The 19270-nt window shown below is 41.8% G+C and overlaps 2 protein-coding genes across 5 annotated transcripts in view; both read left to right on the forward strand.

The window, feature by feature from the left end:
* The first annotated feature begins 5469 nt into the window (after positions 1 to 5469).
* On the forward strand, positions 5470 to 12026 carry LOC120795197 (G-protein coupled receptor 135). Of its 3 annotated transcripts, none has more exons than XM_040136861.1 (3): positions 5470 to 6766; positions 8159 to 9320; positions 9422 to 12026. In XM_040136861.1, the coding sequence occupies exons 1-3, from the start codon at positions 6669 to 6671 to the stop codon at positions 9434 to 9436; spliced, it is 1275 nt and encodes a 424-aa protein (XP_039992795.1). In that variant the 5' UTR covers positions 5470 to 6668; the 3' UTR covers positions 9437 to 12026. The 3 variants fall into 3 exon arrangements, with proteins under 3 accessions (XP_039992795.1, XP_039992797.1, XP_039992794.1); XM_040136863.1 differs by having other exon boundaries at positions 8159 to 9311; positions 9422 to 9519; XM_040136860.1 differs by having other exon boundaries at positions 8159 to 12026.
* A 6516-nt stretch (positions 12027 to 18542) lies between these two features.
* daam1a (dishevelled associated activator of morphogenesis 1a) overlaps positions 18543 to 19270 on the forward strand; it is a 32473-nt gene continuing 31745 nt past the window's right edge. For both annotated transcript variants that reach the window (XR_005708201.1, XM_040136508.1), the window contains exon 1: positions 18543 to 19099. The gene's annotated coding sequence lies outside the window, so the exon portion shown is untranslated. The remainder of the gene's footprint in view (positions 19100 to 19270) is intronic.

The following is a 19270-nucleotide window of genomic DNA, read 5'->3' on the forward strand; positions in this document are numbered from 1 at the left end:
TTTGCTTGTTTTGTTTCAGTGAATTGTTTTATGGTAGTGGCGCCAGCCGTTGTAGTTTAGGCCTCACCAGCGCCCTTCTACCTTCTACCTTCCCCCCAAGAAGCAGCGTGAAGCTTTAGGTTTGTGATTATGTCAGTATGCTGACGTTGTTTACATGCTCAGTGTTCTGAGATTTTGTTTTTCTCTTTTTTTTTTGTTTTGTTTTTTGAGCACCACAAGACGAGCATAGGGTGTGGCCTGCTCATCGTGGGAGAGCCTGTCGGCGAGCTCCCCTCACTGGCACCTCCCACCCTCTTATCTGTGTGTCTGCAGTAACCTTTATTCATTCTTAACCGATTATTTTGGGGTGTCCTGGGGTTAAATTTTTGTTTTATTTTAGGCCCTTTGTAAATACCTATGTCATTTTAATTTTAAAAGTGTTTAATAAACTTGTATTTTTAGGGGAACTCTTTGTCAGGACCCACGCGTTTTCTGCTAGATGTATGAAAGAATCTGTGGGGTTTATCTTTTTTGGTGTGTGGTCTGAGTACCTCCAGTTTGGATCAAATTAATGCTAAACTTTTGAGCCTTAACCACTAGGAGTTGCTTGCTTAACCCATCTCAGACCTTAAGTAGCTTGTCAGGGCTTGTTCACAGTCATTGTTAGGAAAGGCCAGGTGATACAAATTTCAAAGCCTTATAAATACTTTGACTCCTCAAACCTTTTCCCAACAATCAGCAGCCATGGGCTCCTCTTAGCAGCTGCCTAGCACTCTGATCATTAAAATAATTTATGCACCAATGCAGGAGAAGGCTATAACAGGGTAGCAAAGCGTTTTCAGGTAGTTGTTTCTTCAACTCGTAATGTAATTAAAAAATGATAGTTAACGGGAAAGGTGGAGGTCAAGTTGAGGTCTGGAAGACCAAGAAAACTTTCAGAGAGAACTGCTGGTAGGATTGCAAGAAAGGCAAATCAAACCTCCTGTTTGACTGCAAAAGACCTTCAGCAAGATTTAGACCCTGAAGTGGTGGTGCACTGTTCTACTGTGCAGTGAGATCAGTTCATATTTTGCTTGCTTAACTATTCACAGTGACACTGTAAATAAATATAAATCCCATACATCCAAATAAGTAATTTAGACAATCTTTTTTTATTTCTCAACAAACAGAAATTAATCAACACATTTATTTACAAGCTGTTTAGAATTATTTCAGTCTGAACCAAAAACAGCAAATGTGATGTTCTCAAAACATCCGACTCCTTAGATATCAAAATGACTTTTAACTTTTTTTGGAATAATACATTATAGGCCTACAGAAATAATAATCATCACTTTAAGAATAAAACTCTGTTTTCTTGTACTCTTCTCAGAATTGCCACCTGAACTTGGTGGAGGGTTTTGTGTGTCTCAGTGATCCTTGGAGCTGTGTTGTTGGTGGTATCACCCCCTGATAGGGTCTCCCAAAGCAAATTGGTCCCAGGGCGAGGCCAGACTCAGAGCAATTGACGGCAAACTTCTGGACTGTTTCACCTCACCTGGATTAGGGAAATCAGGGTACCCTCCTGGAGCCAGACCTGGGAGGGGAACTCACCAGTGAGCATCTGGTGACTGGGCCTTGGCCCATGGGGCCCGGTCGGAAACAGCCCTTTGATATTACATGGAGCCACTATCCCGTGGTCTCACCACCTGCAGGGGTAGGCATCGGGTCGTGCTGCATTGTAAAACAGACAGCAGGCTGGGTCAGGGACCTGGCCAGGCCGATTCCTGGTGTCGCAGACTAGCTCTAGGGACATGGAATGTGACCTCTCTGGGGGGGAAGGAGCTGGAGTTGGTGTGGGAGGTGGAGCGTTACCAACTAGATCTTGTTGGGCTCACTTCCACACACAGCATTGGCTCTGGCACCAAACTTCTGGAGAGGGGCTGGACTTTACCCTGTTCTGGAAGTGCCCAGGGTGAGAGGCGCTGGGCGCGTGTGGGGATACTCATGAGCCCCCGGCTGAGAACCACTGTGTTGGAGATCTCCCTGGAGAGCGAGAGGGTCGCCTCAAGGCCAATGCAAGTTGATAAGAGGAAGGCTATGACTGTTTGTGCTTATGCACCTAACAGCAGTTCGGAGTATCCGGCCTTCTTGATGTCCATGGGTGGGGTCTTGGAAAGGGCAGCACATGGTGACCCTATAGTTCTTCTGGGGGACTTCAACGCTTATGTGGCCAATGATGTAGAAACCTGTCGGGGGGTGATGGGGAGGAACTTCCTGCTGAGAATATACTAACACAACTTTCACTCTGGTTATATTGTGACCGAATTACTTCTCCAAGTCCACAAGGCACATGCAGACTGTATGGGCAAACTCCCATGACTCCCCAAGTAGCCTTGCAAGGGTAAAGAGTTGGTCCATTGTTCCATGGCCAGGACGGAATCTGCATTGCTCCTCCTGAATCTGAGGTTCAGATGATAGGTCGGAGCCTCCTTTCCAGCACCTTAGCATGAGCTTGCTCTGGGAGGCTGAGCAGTGTAATACCCATATAATTCAAGCACACCTTCCAGTACCCCTTTTTAAAAATAGGGACCACCACTCCGGTCTGTCAGTTCACAGGCACTGTCACCAGCCTCCATGTGACATTGAAGAGGCATATAAGCCAAGACTGCCCGACAATGTCCAGAGCCCTCAGCATCTCAGGGCAAATCTCATCCACTCTTAGCGCCTTGCAACTGAGGAACTTCTTAACTACCTCAGAGAACTCTGTTAGAGAAATGAGTGAGGCTCCCTCTGAGTCTTCAAACTCTTCCTCCTCCTCAGAGGACGTGTCGGGAATTCCTACCACCCCCCAATGATATCCACAGTTTGAGTAAGCAGTTCTCCTCCCCATGCTTCCCTTTCTGAGATGCTGAATGGTTTGCCAGAACTTGCTTGTGACGAACTGAAAGTCCTTCTCCATGGCCTCCCTGAACTCCTCCCACACCTATGTTTTTGCATCCGCGACTGCTGCAGCAGCAGCTGATCTGGCCTGACGGTACCTGTCTATTACTTCAGAAGACCCCTGGTCCAGCCAGGCCCAAAAGGCCTCCTTCTTCAGCTTGACGGCTTTCCTCACAACAAGTGTCCACCAACGGGTTCTCGGGTTGCCACCACGACAGGCAGCAACGACCTTTCGACCACAACCCTTAACAGCTACATTCACAATGGAGGCTTTGAACATGGCCTACTTGAATTCCATGTCTCCAACCTCCCCTGGGACGCATGAGAAATTCTTCCAGAGATGAGAGTTAAAAATCTTGCAGACGGGGGCTTCAGCTGGAAGTTCCCATTTTACCCAACCTATATTTTTGGGTTTACAAGGTCTGTCTAGCAGTCTCCCTCTCCATCTGATCAAGCTCACCATCAGGTGACGATTAGTTGACAGCTCTGTTCCAATCTTCACCTGAGTATCTAAGACACATGGCCGCAATTCAGATGATTCGACCACAAAATTGATCGTTGATCTTTGGCCGAAGGTGTCTTTATACCAAGTACACTAATAAATTGCTCTTTGCTCAAACGAGGTGTTTGTTATGGGCAACCCATGTCTAGCACAGAGATCCAAAAACAAAGCACCACTTGGGTTAAGATGAGGCAGACCTTTCCTCCCACTCACCTAATTTAAAGGTGTCTCCATCGTTGCCCAGGTGAGTACTGAAATCTCCCAGCATAGAGTCCCTAGGTGGTACCCTCTCCAGGGTCCTACCATGAGACTCCAAGAGGGTTGGATACTCCAAACTGATGTTTGGTCCATCAGCACAAACAACAGTCAGAGCCTTCTTCCCAGCATCATGTAGCATGATGTAGCATCATGCAGAGGCAACCATCTCGTCCTCCGTGGCGAAAACTCTAACACAGCAGCATTCAGCCAGGGACACGTGAGTATCATCCCCGGCGCCTCTCACCCTGGGCAACTCTGGAAAAGGAGATAATCCAGCTTTTCTCAAGGAGTTTGTTTCCAGAACCAATGCCATGCGTGAATGTGAGCTCAGCTGTATGTAGTTGTTGTAGTCGTAGTTGTACCATGAGGTATGTAATTGGCTCCTCCTGCACTAGCTCCAGTTCTTTCCCCACCAGAGAGGTGCCATTCCATTTCACTAGAACCAGTCCACAATGCTAGTGGTCAGCACGCATAGGTCCCTGCTTTTGCCTGCCGCCTAGCTTACAATGCACCCAACCCCAAAGCCTAACTTTGCAAGGTGGGCCCACAAGGCATCAAATTCATGTAGTTCTTTCTGGGTGTGCCCAACCAGGCCCCATGTGTCAAAGCCCAGCCATTACACGGTCACCGGTAAGTTCCCCTCCCAAGTCTCGCTCCAGGAGGGAGACTCCTGTTTCCCTGTTCCATGCAAGGTACTGCAGCTCTGTTGCCGCCGATTAACATGGGGTCTATGAATTGCTCTTAGTCTGGCCCCTCCCCTGGGACCAGTTTGCCTTGGGAGACCCTACCAGGAGCTATTACCCACGCCAGCAAAGGTCACAGAGATGCACAAACCCTTCCACCAAGTTAAGGTGGTGAATCTCAGATTTCTCACTTGATTTGTTTGTATGATGCATGAAAAAGTGCAACCAAAACTTGAAAATTAATTTGCAAACAGAACTATTGCATTTCAATTTCAAGTATGTCCTTATTTTAGGTAATTTCAGATGAAAAAGGTGTTTTTCATTGGCATTTTCATAATGGTTGTAAATTTTTCGTTATTTTCATCAGAGACAAGCTTGTAAACGTTAAAGTAAAAGTGTAAGTGTAAAAGTTAGATATCGTCTGCCAATTTGAAAAGGAAAATTTCACTATTATTATGGTATGTTATTACATTACATGGTCATGGTGACCAAATTATGAATCATTTTGTTTTTATTTTAATTTTCGTTTCGGCAGTACTTTAGTATTTTCAAACATAAAAATTTGATTTAAAAATTAAATAATTAAATAATTAATCTAATTAAATAATTGAGTTGGACGTAATTTGCAAGCACAAGGGAAAATTAAGATTTCAGTTTGATTAAATAATTTCATTTTAATATTAGCAGGCAAAGACTTGCATAACATGGACATCATTGTGGTCAAGCTTGATAAAAAAGACAGATCTAGATGTACCAACCATCAAAACACCGCTGAAGACACAACATGGAGACACTGGCTTTTTAAATTCAGATTGAGTCGTTTATGCTTCTCCACCATAGCTGATGCTGACAGGTTTAGGATTTTAGCCGCACATGCTCATCTTCTCCAGCCTACTTGCATCAGAGACTAACGCACAGCTGTAGGGGACCAATAGTGGAATCACCAAACTGGTCAGATCGTATTTGTACATCCAGTGAGATGTGGACGTATATATCATTTTTCAACAGTATATTTTGCAAACACTTTATAACAACATCACAGGGACGTAGATGTAAAATCGATCAGCAGTTACCATGGCAACTGTCTTCGACGTCAGCCTAAGCTGTGAGCATGTTCATGTGGAAGGCGTGGTTTCGGAGGGAGGGAGAGCGAGTAGAGACTCAGAGAGGAAAGAGGGATGCAAGCGAAGCAGCACTCGTCTGGTCACGGAGCTGTTAGGAATGGAGATGTGGAGAAGCAGACACAAAGCTAGCGTGTGTTTTTCCTGGCAGAGATCAACTGGGAGGGAGCTACTGTCTCTCCGACGGTGTTTTTTCCCCCTCTTCCAGCAGCGTTGATCACATCTGAGGATAAGGAGATGGATTGGATTTCTCCTCCTCTCCGTATGAAGGATGCCAGAGGCCACAGTCTAAACAACAGACGTACAGTACTGAATTGAGCGACGCGGAACTGTGAATTGTATCGTAGCTTTCCCGGATATGCAGCCTGTTGAGTGCTGTCAGAATCCTTAAGAGTCTAACGCCAATTGGGCTCTTTTGAACTGAGCTGAAACATCAGGAAACAGGCGTTCGAGAGGGACAGCTTCTTAGTGCGGTTGTTAATGTGGACCGATTGCAACACAATCACCACAGCCTGAGGCAACACCAGGAGGAAAGGGAATAAATAAACCGAAGAACGGGCATTTATATTTAGCATGCTTAACAAAATGTTAATAGGACTCTGGTCAGATTTTTACAGAATGTAAACAAATAACACATAACTTCAGGGCAGGTTATTTAACTCTTCTTGTGAACAAACAGGGAGTTGAAGGTCTAAATTCCGGTGGCTTAGGTTTTTATAAAGTTGTCTGGTAAATTTAGGTTGCACCTAAAGCAGATGCAATTGCTAACTAGCTTAGCATAGCAAAAAGGTTTGCTGTTATTTTTTTCTTTTTCAGACTGAATTATATACATTCAGACTTCAGCAGGCTAAATACTGCACAAGGTGAGTAATACATTGGTATCCATCATACAAAAAGGCTCAGACATTATATTTTTATCTTAAACATTTTTATTTTAAACCTAAATATTGCACTATGACGGTTAATTCAAACCAGCCTAACAAGTCACTGTTAGCCCTTGAACACAGATTTGACTTCCCCCTGTCTTTTAATTTTTTCTGTTGATGGATGTGGAGATAATGAAAATAAAAAACTACAAATGGATAAAGAGGAGTCGTCTATCAGCGGCTATGTCTGAATCCAGGAAACTAACACGGACATACTCTAATCTGACTGGATGTGTGTAAGGGATGAGTTTTGTTGTGTTGTTCTTGTGCTTCATTGATGGATTTGCCTGCTAGCACAGCCCTGTGGGGCACAGCTGACAACTCAGAGCCAAGCTTCGCCAACCAGCTGGGCACTGCCTCACCTGTTGTGCCAAGGTAATTCACTCTGTCTATCTACCTTTCCATCTGTCCACTCAGCTTTGGAATTAGAGTTGCACTCTGAAAAACTGCATCTGGGTGGCTGCAGAATGCAACAACTGGTTAAATTACTTGAGAGGAGCAAATTATAAAGCCATAGTTCAACCTCGCAGAAGAAATGACAACAATGGGGCACCTGCTCACAGACACCTGCACCATCCATACACCCTTTTCTGGAGCTACAGTGACTTATTGCTGACACAAACATTTTTCAGCTGTCAAATTGAGAAACTACATAATTTCAGCAGAGATACAATTAGCCAGGACAGTAGATTTCATATCTCAAATGTAGAGTGGACTGCTCAGATATCCACCCCATAGCATCAGTGGTGTGGTTACAAATTCAGGGCCTCCTGAATACTGCTCCCTCAGGACCTGACAGCAATGCATAGCCACAGTATCCAGCATGTTCTAGAGGCTCCTGGACCACAGAATCCATTGGACATAAGAAGCCAAGCCATCAGTGTGAAAATCTAAAAAAATGCCAAATTCACTGCAGAATACGCAGTAACGGTGGTGTGATATTGAAGCCTTTATTCATGCAACGGGATCACATAGTAACCTACATTTTAGGTATTTTATTTTGAAAATCTCTTTTCAAGCCTTTTTCTATTCCTGCACATTTCATTTCAGATTAGACAACAAGGTGCACATCCACTAATTGGTTTGCAGTAGTCAACTTTAGACCCTTTTTCTTTCTACAACCTTTATGTTAAGACCTATTACTATCAGAGCCCTAGTGAGCCAAGTTACTGATTCAGTTAATCTGCTCTTCTTTCATCGGTAAGTGGGAAATCTCTGTCAGTGGAAAATTATGTCAGCTGGACAGTACCTCACTACTGACTACTGACTGGTCAAACATTAATAAACTTTCACAGAACAACTCAGAGTCACTTAACACCAGGCTGCAAAGAAGTGTTTTACTGCTCTCTCTGGCTGAAAGTTTCAAAATAGAGCTGTCTGTTTCCATAGCATATCGTTGAGAAATAGAACCAGATCTCTAACCTTGATACTCTCTTGGTAGAGAAACTGTCAACCAGCAAAAGCTTGCATGTCTGGCCAGACACGTATTCTTTGATCAGATGATTTATGATTTAAATCATAATTTTGTCAGATACATACTGTATTTTATTTAGATAGTTACTATGCTGTACTTTAGAGAAATTGAAGCTATGTGGTACTGTATCACACCAGTATCAAAACATTTGTAACAACACCCAGCCCTAATGAAAAATGTTTGGGATATGAATGAAGTGCTGTTAGTAGTTGTGAGAAGACATTGTATCCAGACTATGCTGATTGCACAGTGATTTCTCCCTCTTTTCTTTTTTTCCTTTTTTGGTTCTTTAGGTTTGTTTCCATAGTGACCAGCCTTGTGACCGCCACCACAGAGGCCACAGTGGGAACCACAGGAAACCTATCAGCTTTCAGAGACCAAAGAGGGAGCGAGGTCAGTCAAACCCATCTGGCATCGACCCCGTCGGTGCTGAGCGCCACTGAGAGTAATTCTGTCCTGCAGGGCTTCACAGTGGCAGCTCAGGCCCTGGTACTCCTCTCCATCTTCCTCCTTTCCAGCCTCGGTAACTCGGCAGTCGTCATTGTCATCATCAAACACAGACAGCTTCGAACGGTGACAAACGCTTTCATCATGTCGCTGTCACTGTCTGACTTCCTCACAGCTATTCTATGTCTGCCATTCTCCTTTGTCATGCTCTTCAGCAAGGATGGCATCTGGATGTTTGGGGATCATTTATGTGTGGCCAATGGCTTTTTCAACACCTGCTTTGGTATAATTTCCACCCTGACTATGACTTTGATCTCCTTTGACAGGTACTACGCCATAGTCAGACAGCCACAGGCTAAAATAGGGCGCCAGAAAGCAACTCAGTTGTTGATAGCTGTGTGGTTAACTGCTGTCATTTTCTCTTTACCTTGGTATCTGTTAGTCCGGACACCTAAAGAAATCCATAAGCTAGGTTTCTACCACTGTATGTATGTGTTTCACTCTGGGACCTCGCGCATGGGGACGGCTTATAGCATCTGCCTTATAATTGTATGTTATTTACTGCCCTTTTCCCTCATGTGTTTTTGTCATTATAACATCTGTAAGACAGTGCGGCTCTCAGAGATCCGAGTCAGGCCGGTGACCACATATGCATACTTACTCCGATTTTACAGTGAAATGCGAACGGCCACCACAGTTCTGATTATGATTGTTTTTATTATTTTTTGTTGGGGGCCATATTGTCTAATGGGGTTGGTTACAGCAATGGGAGACTACAAATTCAACCCAGCAATGGACAAGGTTGCCATCTGGCTAGCCTGGGCAAATGGAGCCATTAACCCTCTGATCTATGCCCTGAGGAACCCCAATATATCCATGTTACTGGGACGGAGCAGAGAGGAGGGCTATCGGACCAGAAATATTGCTGCGTACCTCTCCAGCCATACCCAGAACCGTGAAATTCGGCTTAACCAAGCAGAGAGGATAAGGGACCGCTACGTGAGTCGAGTACGGGTGAATAATAACAGCCGGCTCTCGAGTTCAAGTCCTGGAAAAGGAGGAGAGGTGGCAATGTGGGCCTGTAAAAACCCTGCTGTGTTTTTCTGCAGGGACGCCCAGCCTGACACTGCAACACTACCCAACTCAGTCAGCACTCAAAAGATGAAGACAGCTGACACCAGCCTGTGACATTCTGGAAGAAATCTTAACCATTTAATAATTGTTTTCATCTGCTCTGTATTTAATGATCTGAAGCTAGAGACTGCTGTAACCAAGGTGACATTTGTCTCATCAAATCACAGAATCTCAAAGATGTTTATGATCCAAACCACCACTGGACCAGATTTTTTCAAGGGAATCAAAAGGATCATGGGTTGTTCATATAGTACTGTTGAATTTAAGAACTTTTTGTGGGACGACAAATGTTATGATGGTGAAAACTCAATTTAAACAGCTGTTGTATAATAGTTAAAAACAGTTAAATAAAATTCCTTCCTGAATTTGGAAAACACTGTTAAGTCCTCTCAAGGATCCACAGGACCACCTGAAGAATCTCTGGAATCCCCTCAGTAATGAAGCATGGAAGGGTATGCAAAACATTTCTGTAGAAGACCATGACAAGTTTGTGCTTGTGCTGCTTCATGTCAGATATCCTTTCATATATAGATGAAGCACGTGGATAAGGAAAACTAATAAATGATCTAGCATTTCCTTAATCGTAAACCTTCCATGCATAAAACATATATCTCCTGTACCTGTAATTTTCAGACTATCCTCACCAGGAAAATGATATCAATAGCCATTTGTTTAAATGCTTAAAGCAACCTAAAGTTACACCTTCCTAATCTCTTTCTGTCATGTGAATAATGACTAGCCTGTCCTCTGTCAGAAGCAAAGGCAAAACTTGACAGAACCTCTGATGGCCTGGTCACACCAGAACGTGGTACAGCGGAGTTCATCCACATTTCTTCACAATAAAGGTGACGTCAAACTGTTTTAGCTGGCAAGGTAACCACTGAGACAATAGCCAGCAGAGAAGATGCTAACGGTACCCAGTTGGAGTTCGCTCTCCAAACCACCGTTTCAGCCACCTAGCTTGTAGAGTTTTTTCCAAGAGACTCGCATACCATTGAGTACCATCTCATAATTGTCTGCAGTTTATACTCTGACAGATCAAGATTGTATTTATGTGGATGAGGAGTGGCTTTTTCATCAGGTCTACCTTTTAGCCTGTTGTGGATTTTTTTCAAAATGTATTAGGTAAAATATTACTTCTTTATTGCAGTTATGATTATTCACATTCAACCTGAATGTGCTGCTCCTCATGGTCACCAGTTTGGTCTTGGATTAAAAGTTCAGTCACTTGTTGGTTCAGACTGGTTTGTTCAGTTCAGTAGGTCTATAGAAGCTTTGTTAAATAAGTCTAATGACTCAGGAACCACCTATCTGCAGCAGCGTTATCCCATCATAACCCCATCTTTGATTAAGTGGATTTTTGTTTTCTTTCATTAAGTTTTAACCAGGAAAAAAAACAGGAATGTATACAGTAATACAGTTGAGGTGAAAAGCTGACACGGAGCGAGATTTGGTCGGTGATGATGTTTCTGTACAGTCAGTTCAGCTGGAGGATTCAGTTTTCAATATTAGATTGTTCACATACTGAACACCTCTTCTTGGTTTAGTTTCTTTGAAACCAGAGTGAACCTCAGCACAGCATTTGTCAGATGCAGAGCTGAATTGTACTTGTTGACCAGGCAGGAAACCTTTGATGTGGCAGACAGAAGCCACATAAGCTAATGTTTAAGGTTGACGCAACATAGCCAACACTGGCTCACCGCAGCATCACATTTGCACTTACACTTTACAAATTTCCAGCAGTAATGTCACACCCCTTTGTCTCTTGCTGTGAGTTTAAAGTAATGGAGAGATTAAGGTTTTAATATAAGCATGCTTACATAAGCTTTTATTTCTATCTTGAATGTTTTGTACCTGTCTGTGAAGTGGGTACACACCAGTGTACAATTTTGACTATAGAATTTGATTACAATTCTGGAAAACATATTTGACAATTTTATAACATCCTAAAACTTCCGCTTGATGTTACTGAAGAGCAGTTTTACTGGTAGCATCTTGACATTTCCTACACAAGATGGGTGGAATTATACAGGCAAAAAAACATTTTTCACATGGGACCTTTTGACTTGTCAGACTCGGAAAAGCACAGGTGTAAATAATAACACTGATGAAGGCTCTATTCAGTTTAACATAGGTATGTCAGTTACGGCGTGTCAATGAGCGAGCACCCCACATAGATCCATGGCTGCGGCAATGGTACACCTGAATGAATTGTTTCCGTCACTAATGTCTGCTGTGAGAGTGGATAATTATATAAGATCACCTCCATGTACAAATAAGAAGGAGGAGTGACCTCACTCTCATCTGGCGGCCGTGGCAAAAAAGTAATAATAGTAAGAAAATCTGTCTGAAATATGAGCTACAACCATCCAAAATAGAGTATCCCTCACCTGAATGGCTGTTTTTTATTTTATTTTCATCCAAGCCAATTATTGTAATCATCCGAGCCAAGCTCTGAAAGTCTTCAGTTTTCAGCGCCACTGTAGGTGCTGCAGGGAAGAGGATTCAGGTGCCAGTCAGGAAGGAAAAGATGGTGTTTTCATCACTTTGACCTGTATGAGTAAATCCATTTTCATATCACCTTTTTTGTCAGCAATAAAGAGGTTGCTCCATTGTTTTTATCTACAAATTCCACTTTGGTCTCCTGTTCTTTAAATGTGTTTTTCATATGGTCAACATCTCATCTTTACCTTTTTTGAAAAAAAGGGTAACATTTTATTTTGCAAGTCCCTCATTTTCTAAAAGACAATACAATGAACAATGAACTGATTTCTGTTTCTTTAAGTCAGTGCAGCAACATGCAAAAGTACAATTTGCCTACACCAAGCACACAGATTTAGAGTAATAAATGAATAAAGGAATATTTATGGAGCAGTCTTTCACAATAATTCCTTTGGAATTTGTGCTTATAAACTCAAAAACTAACTTTGTCTTTATTTTCCTGGTAATTAGAATCAAATTATAGTTTTTTTTAGGAAAGGAAGAAAGTAAGATTTCCATAAATCAAAGACCCATAAAAAGAAGTCTTACCAGTTTTTGCAGTTTGCAGTTTTTTGCATGTTCTTGCCACCTTTCAGTTCATGTGTTGGAAACGTCATACTGTGTATATGAAGAAACTGAATTTGTCTGGGAAGTCCACCCTATCAGTACAGTAGGTTGGACTAATTCCAATTAATAACAACCATTTCACGCATATACAATAACCGAAATGCAGGTTTAAATAACAACTGAAAAGGTGAATATATATACATACATATATACAATTAGGTACATAAGTATTTGGACAGTGACACATTTTTAGTAATTTTGCCTCCGTACATCACCACAATGGATTTGAAAAGAAGCCATCAGGGTGTGATTGAAGTGTAGACTTTCAGCTTTAATTCAAGGGGTTTAAAAATATTGCATCAACTCTTTAGGAATTACAGACATTTTATACATAGTCCCTCATCTTCAGAGGTTCAAAAGTAATTGGACAATTGACTGACAATCAGTTTCATAGCCAGGTGTGGCCTGTTCCCTCATTGTTTCATGACAAATTAAGCAGATAAAAGGTCTGGAGTTGAATTGAAGTGTTGAATTTGCATTTGGTAGCTGTTCATGGGAACTCTCAATGTACGGTCTAGAGAAATATCAATGAAAAATAAAGTGCCCATCATTAGGCTGAAAAAACAAAACAACCCTATCAGACATATGGCAGAAACTTTAGGAGAGGCCAAGTCAACAAACTGGTACATTATTAAAAAGAAGGAACTGGTGAGCTCAGCAACACTAAAAGGCCTGGAAGACCACAGAGGACAACTGAAGTGGATGATCACAGAATTCTTTCCTTGGTGAAGAAAAACCTCTTCACAACATCTGGCGAGGTCAACAACACTCTGGAGCAGGAAGGTGTAACATTGTCAAAGTCTACAATCAAGAGACGCCTTCATGAATGTAAATACAGGGGATTTACCACAAGGTGCAAACCACTGGTAACACCCAGGAACAGAAAGGCCAGATTAGACTTTGCCAGAGAACATCTAAAAAAGCCTGCCCAGGTCTGGTGTTTGTGTGGGTGTGTGTATAATTTATTTTTTTTTGCTGTCCTGTGTGATGAAATCAGTTTTATCAGTTTATATGCTCTACTGAACCCTAAAGGTCATCTGTCTTTGAAGACTTAAAGACTGTTTGTGTAGAGGGCTATTTAAAGGCAAACAGCCAGGACAGGAGATCTGAGAGAGAACAGAAAGGGACAAGGGACACACTGTTTTTAAGTCCTCTCTAACAGGGTTTAGATGATTTAACCCCTGGAAAATTACCTGAAGATTTAAAACGAAGCCCATTCTGACATTTAACAAGAAGTCCCACCTACTCTGATTTAATTGCTGTAAACATTTCATACTCCTTTCTTTCTGCCTTCAGAACACTTTTTTTTTTTTTTTTTTTTTTAACTTTTTTTAAACGTAAAACTCCTCGAGCTGCTAGGTCTTGTTACTATAGCGTATTTCCATCAATGAATATTATTCATATTATATAGCAATACAATGTAAAAATAACTTAAGTGTCACTTAAGTATAAGTACAGAAGTATTAAAGGCAAAATGTGCTTGAAGTATCAAATGTAAACATACCCATAATGCAGTGTGAGTGTGGTACTATTATATTACTGGGTTATTATTTTAGATACATTTATGTGGAAGCAGCATTTTTACTGTTGTAGTTAGTCAAGGTGGAACTAATTGTAACTATTTCATATACTGTTCGGTAGTTCAGTCTCTAATCATGAAACACTTTCTACAAGCTCATCAAAGGTTTTGTGTGTAAAATCCTAAACTATAAAGTAACTAATAACTACAGCTGTCAGGGAAATGTAGTGCTGTAAAAGCTCTGAACTGCAGTGGAGTAGAATTATAAAGTGGCATCAAATGTACATACTCAAAACCAGTAGCCCGACATTGTACTTAAGTACTTAGTTCCATTCCACCACTGCAAAACCTGTTCTATAGACCGATAAGCACAACAAAACACACACAGTCAGTCAATCAAGATCCACCACACTGTTATTGATTTGGATCAAAAAGATGATTAGACCAGGTTCTAGTGTTTAATTAAGACACATTCAGTGTGAATCTCAACAAATCACCAGGATTTTTTTCATGGTCTGACAGTTGAAAAGCGACAGATATTCAGAGCAGAGTGTGACTGCCTATTCCAAAACCTCTGGTCATGGTGGTCTGCCAGCTACCACATGCACCCGAAGGATATAACAAGAGCAGGAAAGACATATGCTGCTGCTTGTTCCACAGAGATCAGACTGCCACCACTCAGAAGCTTAATGTGGTCCTTCATCAATACGAACTGTGTATCAGCAGCCATTTGTCTATGGCATTGATTGATGCCGTGTTCAGTTCATGACCCATTCTGGACCCAATGGCTAGGACTATGTTGAGATAATAATACAGTTTTCTTAGATTGGGCTGGTACTCACTGGCACATTTGCACAACAACACCTGTACGTACTTTGTATTATCAGATATTATCCCCTCCAGGTGAACAGTAATACACACAAGTCTTTGAATAAAAACTTAACTGAGGCAAACAAAACCAGCAGTGAAAATACTCTTGTTGAAATCCTGAATGTTAAAGAAAGAAAAACAACCAAAGAAAAAAACACACACACAGAAGCCTCTGACTCAAAGAAATGTTAGTCAAACCAGAGATGGTTAACCAACGAGTGTCCTCGCACACACACGTACTAATTCCAGATGACATTTCATTTGCTTTCCTTTATTTCCCAAATATTATGACCTTGCCTTCAGTGGCGGTCTTTGCCACTGTAGTAACTCCTAATGACTGCTAAGAGTCATTACAATGACAAATGTTCTTGCAAATAATACTCTCATTGGGCAATTTATTAGGAACACTTAGACACCTGCTTATTCATGCCATTATCCAATCAGCCAATCACGTGGCAGCAGTGCAATACATTAAATCCTGCAGAAACAGGTCAGGAAATTCAGTTCATGTTAACATCAAACATCAGAATGGAGAAAAATGTAATCTGAGGCGTGATGAGGCTTTAAGGCGGAGGGAAAGGCTGCATATACACAGTATCACCGTAATCGAAAGCAGAAGGAATAGTAGATTGTACAATGGTCTTCTGAATAGCAAAACATAAGCAAGATTTGTGACTATGCAAAAAGCCAATTTTGATCTTCAGTTTTCTTGTCAACTGTTCCACGTGGGTCTTGAAAGTGAATATAGTGTCCAGCCAGATTCCCAAGTATTTATAACTCTCAACAATTTCAATTTGAGAACCCTGAAGAGTGTGGATAGGGACACTAGGCTGCAAGCTCTTAGGTGTCCTCGAGAATGGCATAGATTTTGTTTTTACCAGAATTTAAAACAAGCTTACAGTGTGTTTGAAAAGAGATATCTGAAATATATCACAAGCAAACTGTAGATTTGAAATGACTAGATTAAGAGAAGAGCCAGTGCCAAATAGTATGAAATAGTATCATTAGCATAACAATGCACATTACAACTTGGAGTGGCAGAGATCATATTGTTTATGTAGAGTGTGTTCATTTATTCCTAACAGGGGCAGTTTTTTATGATCAACAGTATCAAATGCTTGAGACAGGTCTAAAAATAGCACAGCACAGTGTTGAGGATTGTCCAGGGCATCAGAATATTGTTAAGTACACATACAGCAGTTGTTGTTGAGCTGTGGCAAGATGTAAATTCTGACTGCTGAGGCAAACAATCACAGTTGTGAGTGTACGAGGGACAGGTTTTGGCTAAGCAGGGCAATTTCGAAATTGGAAGGTAGTTCAAGTCACTGGGATCTCCACCTTTATGATTTGTGCAGCTTTCCAGATTTTCAGTATTTTACCAGGAATAAATAAAAATGTGACTAGAGGTGCTGCAAGTAAGTGAGCACTGAGCTGCAGAATGGAAGGATCTAAATGATCTTCATCCTTAGATTTCTTTGGGTCGAAACTCACCAGTTTACTGTAAACCTCACTTTGGCTTAAATGTATTATCAGGCAGGTGATGAAAAACCTAGAGACTGAATGAGAGCACTGAAGGTGCGGTGTTCATGTGAGTAATCAGAAAATGAAGAAAGCATAAAAACACTCTTTGCAACTTTGGCTACTTTTTATTTCTCCTCATGTCCAACCTGATCTTTCAGTACTACATCAGATGGGTATAATTATCATCATTTATCAAAATTGTTACTTAATATTTTGTAGACATTATGGAACAGTAGAGACACTGTGCGTCATCAGCGATCAGTAACTGCTGCCTGCTCAAAATGAAGCCGGAGTGTTGAGGGTGGTCGTCTCTTGTAAACCAGGCACATTAGCCAATGGAAAGTGCCCTGTCGAAGGAAGAATTATTAGCAGAGTGGGAAGCACCCACAGTTTTTCCCCGCGGGAGCCTGGAGGGCAGAGGTGAGGGTCATCTGGTAGGGTCTGGCTCACCTGGTCCGGCCGCCTGCTGCACTTTGGTTTCCTTTTCTGCGCTATGCAACGTTCCACCCATTCGTGCATCACAGACACTCGGCCGTCTCTACACAGTTTCTTTTCTCTTGTAGTTGTGCTCCCGTGTGGTCTGGCCTTTGTGTGTCCTTCCGTGAGCTGGGTTATGGCATACTAAATTAGCTCATTGTAGATTGCAGCAGGCTTTAAAATTCTTTACTGCTATTGCTGTGGTTGTCCCTCTTTCTCAGGGCCTTGACTCCCAGGGCACCCACCCTGTGTCAACATCTGCTGCAGCTTTTGCCCTCAGAATGCACAGCAGTACATCTCAATGTATGTTTGTTTTGTCTGTACATACGCACGTTGTGTGTGTATTTTGTTGTTTTTTGTTGAATTTGTAGTAAAAAAAGAAGCTTCAGAGATATTTTCCTGGAACTCGTTTCTCAAAAATGCTAAATTAGGATTAGGTAGTGGGTTTATGATTACAAGTTTGTGTTTTATTTGGACTGGTGTTAGCTAAAATCTGTAATCCAACGTAATCAATCACCCCACCATTTAAATGCATGCTGGAACCTGCCGTCATTCTCAGACTGACTGGACAGACAGTCCTTTTAGTACAATGAGAAGCGCCACACATTCATGTTTTCTGATGGTGTGGACAGATTTTTACATAAATATCTGTGAGTTTGATATCATGGGAAATTCTTACTTATTTATACAGCAATAAATGTAATCTTTCACAACTATATGAATGTATATGAATATGATGCAGGAGTGCAACCTTATCCAAACCCTTTTACCCAATCTATTCATCTCAAAAAACGTGATATAACGAAATATTTGCACATGGAAGGTCATTCTTGACCTCTGTCAAACAGTGGCTTTGCAAAATAATTCTAACTCATTTTCCACTTGGTAGCTTGTGTAGATTTCAACCACATCTCGCTGTCTTCATCAGTGAATGGAACGAGTGAACAAATTCAAGTTTGCTCCACTCTCACGGAGAAGATGGTTCAGTTGTTGTCAAGGTTTGAACTTCCGTCACAGGTTGAATTAAAATCTAATAAAATAACGCTCTCATTTTCAAAATGTGTGAACAAGAAGAGAATAGAATGTAGGATCCACGGGCAATGAAGCAGTGACACAACAACTATGTTCGGATGGGTTACTTGAAAGCTGCCTTGACAAGGTTCTGATTCAAATTCACTTCTTCACAGATAGTCCACTGCCATGACTGTTCTAATCACTTGCAGTACGCTAATCACAGGGCATGATTGTGTGAGAGCAGGCTGCCAATGCTGACGAGGGACAGAAAAGGTAGCAGAACCGGTTCTGAAGGGCTGTGCAACAGGAAAGGTTTGTAATCTGCTGATCTACATTTGAAAAATCTCCTGATTGTCAGATATGATGAGACGCTGTACAGATGTTAGCACAGGGACTGTCAAACGTCTCTCTCTTTCTCTCTCACACACACACACACACACACACACCAACACACAAACAATGCAGTGGGTGGGGTCTGGGCGTGACTGCCTCCAACAGGAATGCAGTAGTGTGTGTTTGGAACTCTCCACATAAAGTACACCCCCACCCTGGCTGGTCTGTCTGTTCCTCTGTACATGCTGCCTGACAGACACAGAGATGTGACCAAATCAGAATGGAGAAAGGAGAAAGAAGAATAAAGAGGTAGAAATACAAGGACAGGTGTTGTTTTCTTGGAGACCTGCTCATTTCTTCCAAACTTTCAGGAAATCCCGCTCTGAATCAGCTCTTGGTGACTTTTCTTTCTCGAGTGGATTTTATATTTATCCACTTACTTACTCGACAAAGTTCTTGTGGATTATGAATATGGACTCTGGTTGAAATTTTGGAATTCAGCTCTCGATTTTTGTTTAAATCAGCGTCTTTGGAGCTGAGGCTCCATTTCAGCAAAACTCTGACTGTTGACTCTCTAGTTTCATGTTGTCTTCATCTCTTTCTTTGGGTTATATAAAATATGTAGAGAGATATTGTCAGAAGAAATTCAGGGCAGTCTTCAGTGATTGCCAGCTGGAGCTTCAGCTACAGTGAAAGCAGAGTGAATGATCTCTGCTACAGATGTTCATCTGACACCTGACTGATGCTACACACACAGCTGGAGCTGAACATGGTATCTCACTGCATCGCCACATAGAAGAGGATCCCAGAGGTAAGAAACACACGATGATCCGCGCACTTTATGTACGGGACGGTGACGTCACAGGTCCATAGGCTTTGCCAGGCCTGTAGCCAGGATTTTAGAAAGAGTCCAAATTCCCACAACACACCCCTTTACAAAAAACAAAATGGCCTTTCGTTTTGTAATATTTCTCTACCATTT

The sequence above is a fragment of the Xiphias gladius genome, chromosome 10, assembly GCF_016859285.1.
Source record: "Xiphias gladius isolate SHS-SW01 ecotype Sanya breed wild chromosome 10, ASM1685928v1, whole genome shotgun sequence".
NCBI classification, from domain to species: Eukaryota; Metazoa; Chordata; class Actinopteri; order Istiophoriformes; family Xiphiidae; genus Xiphias; species Xiphias gladius.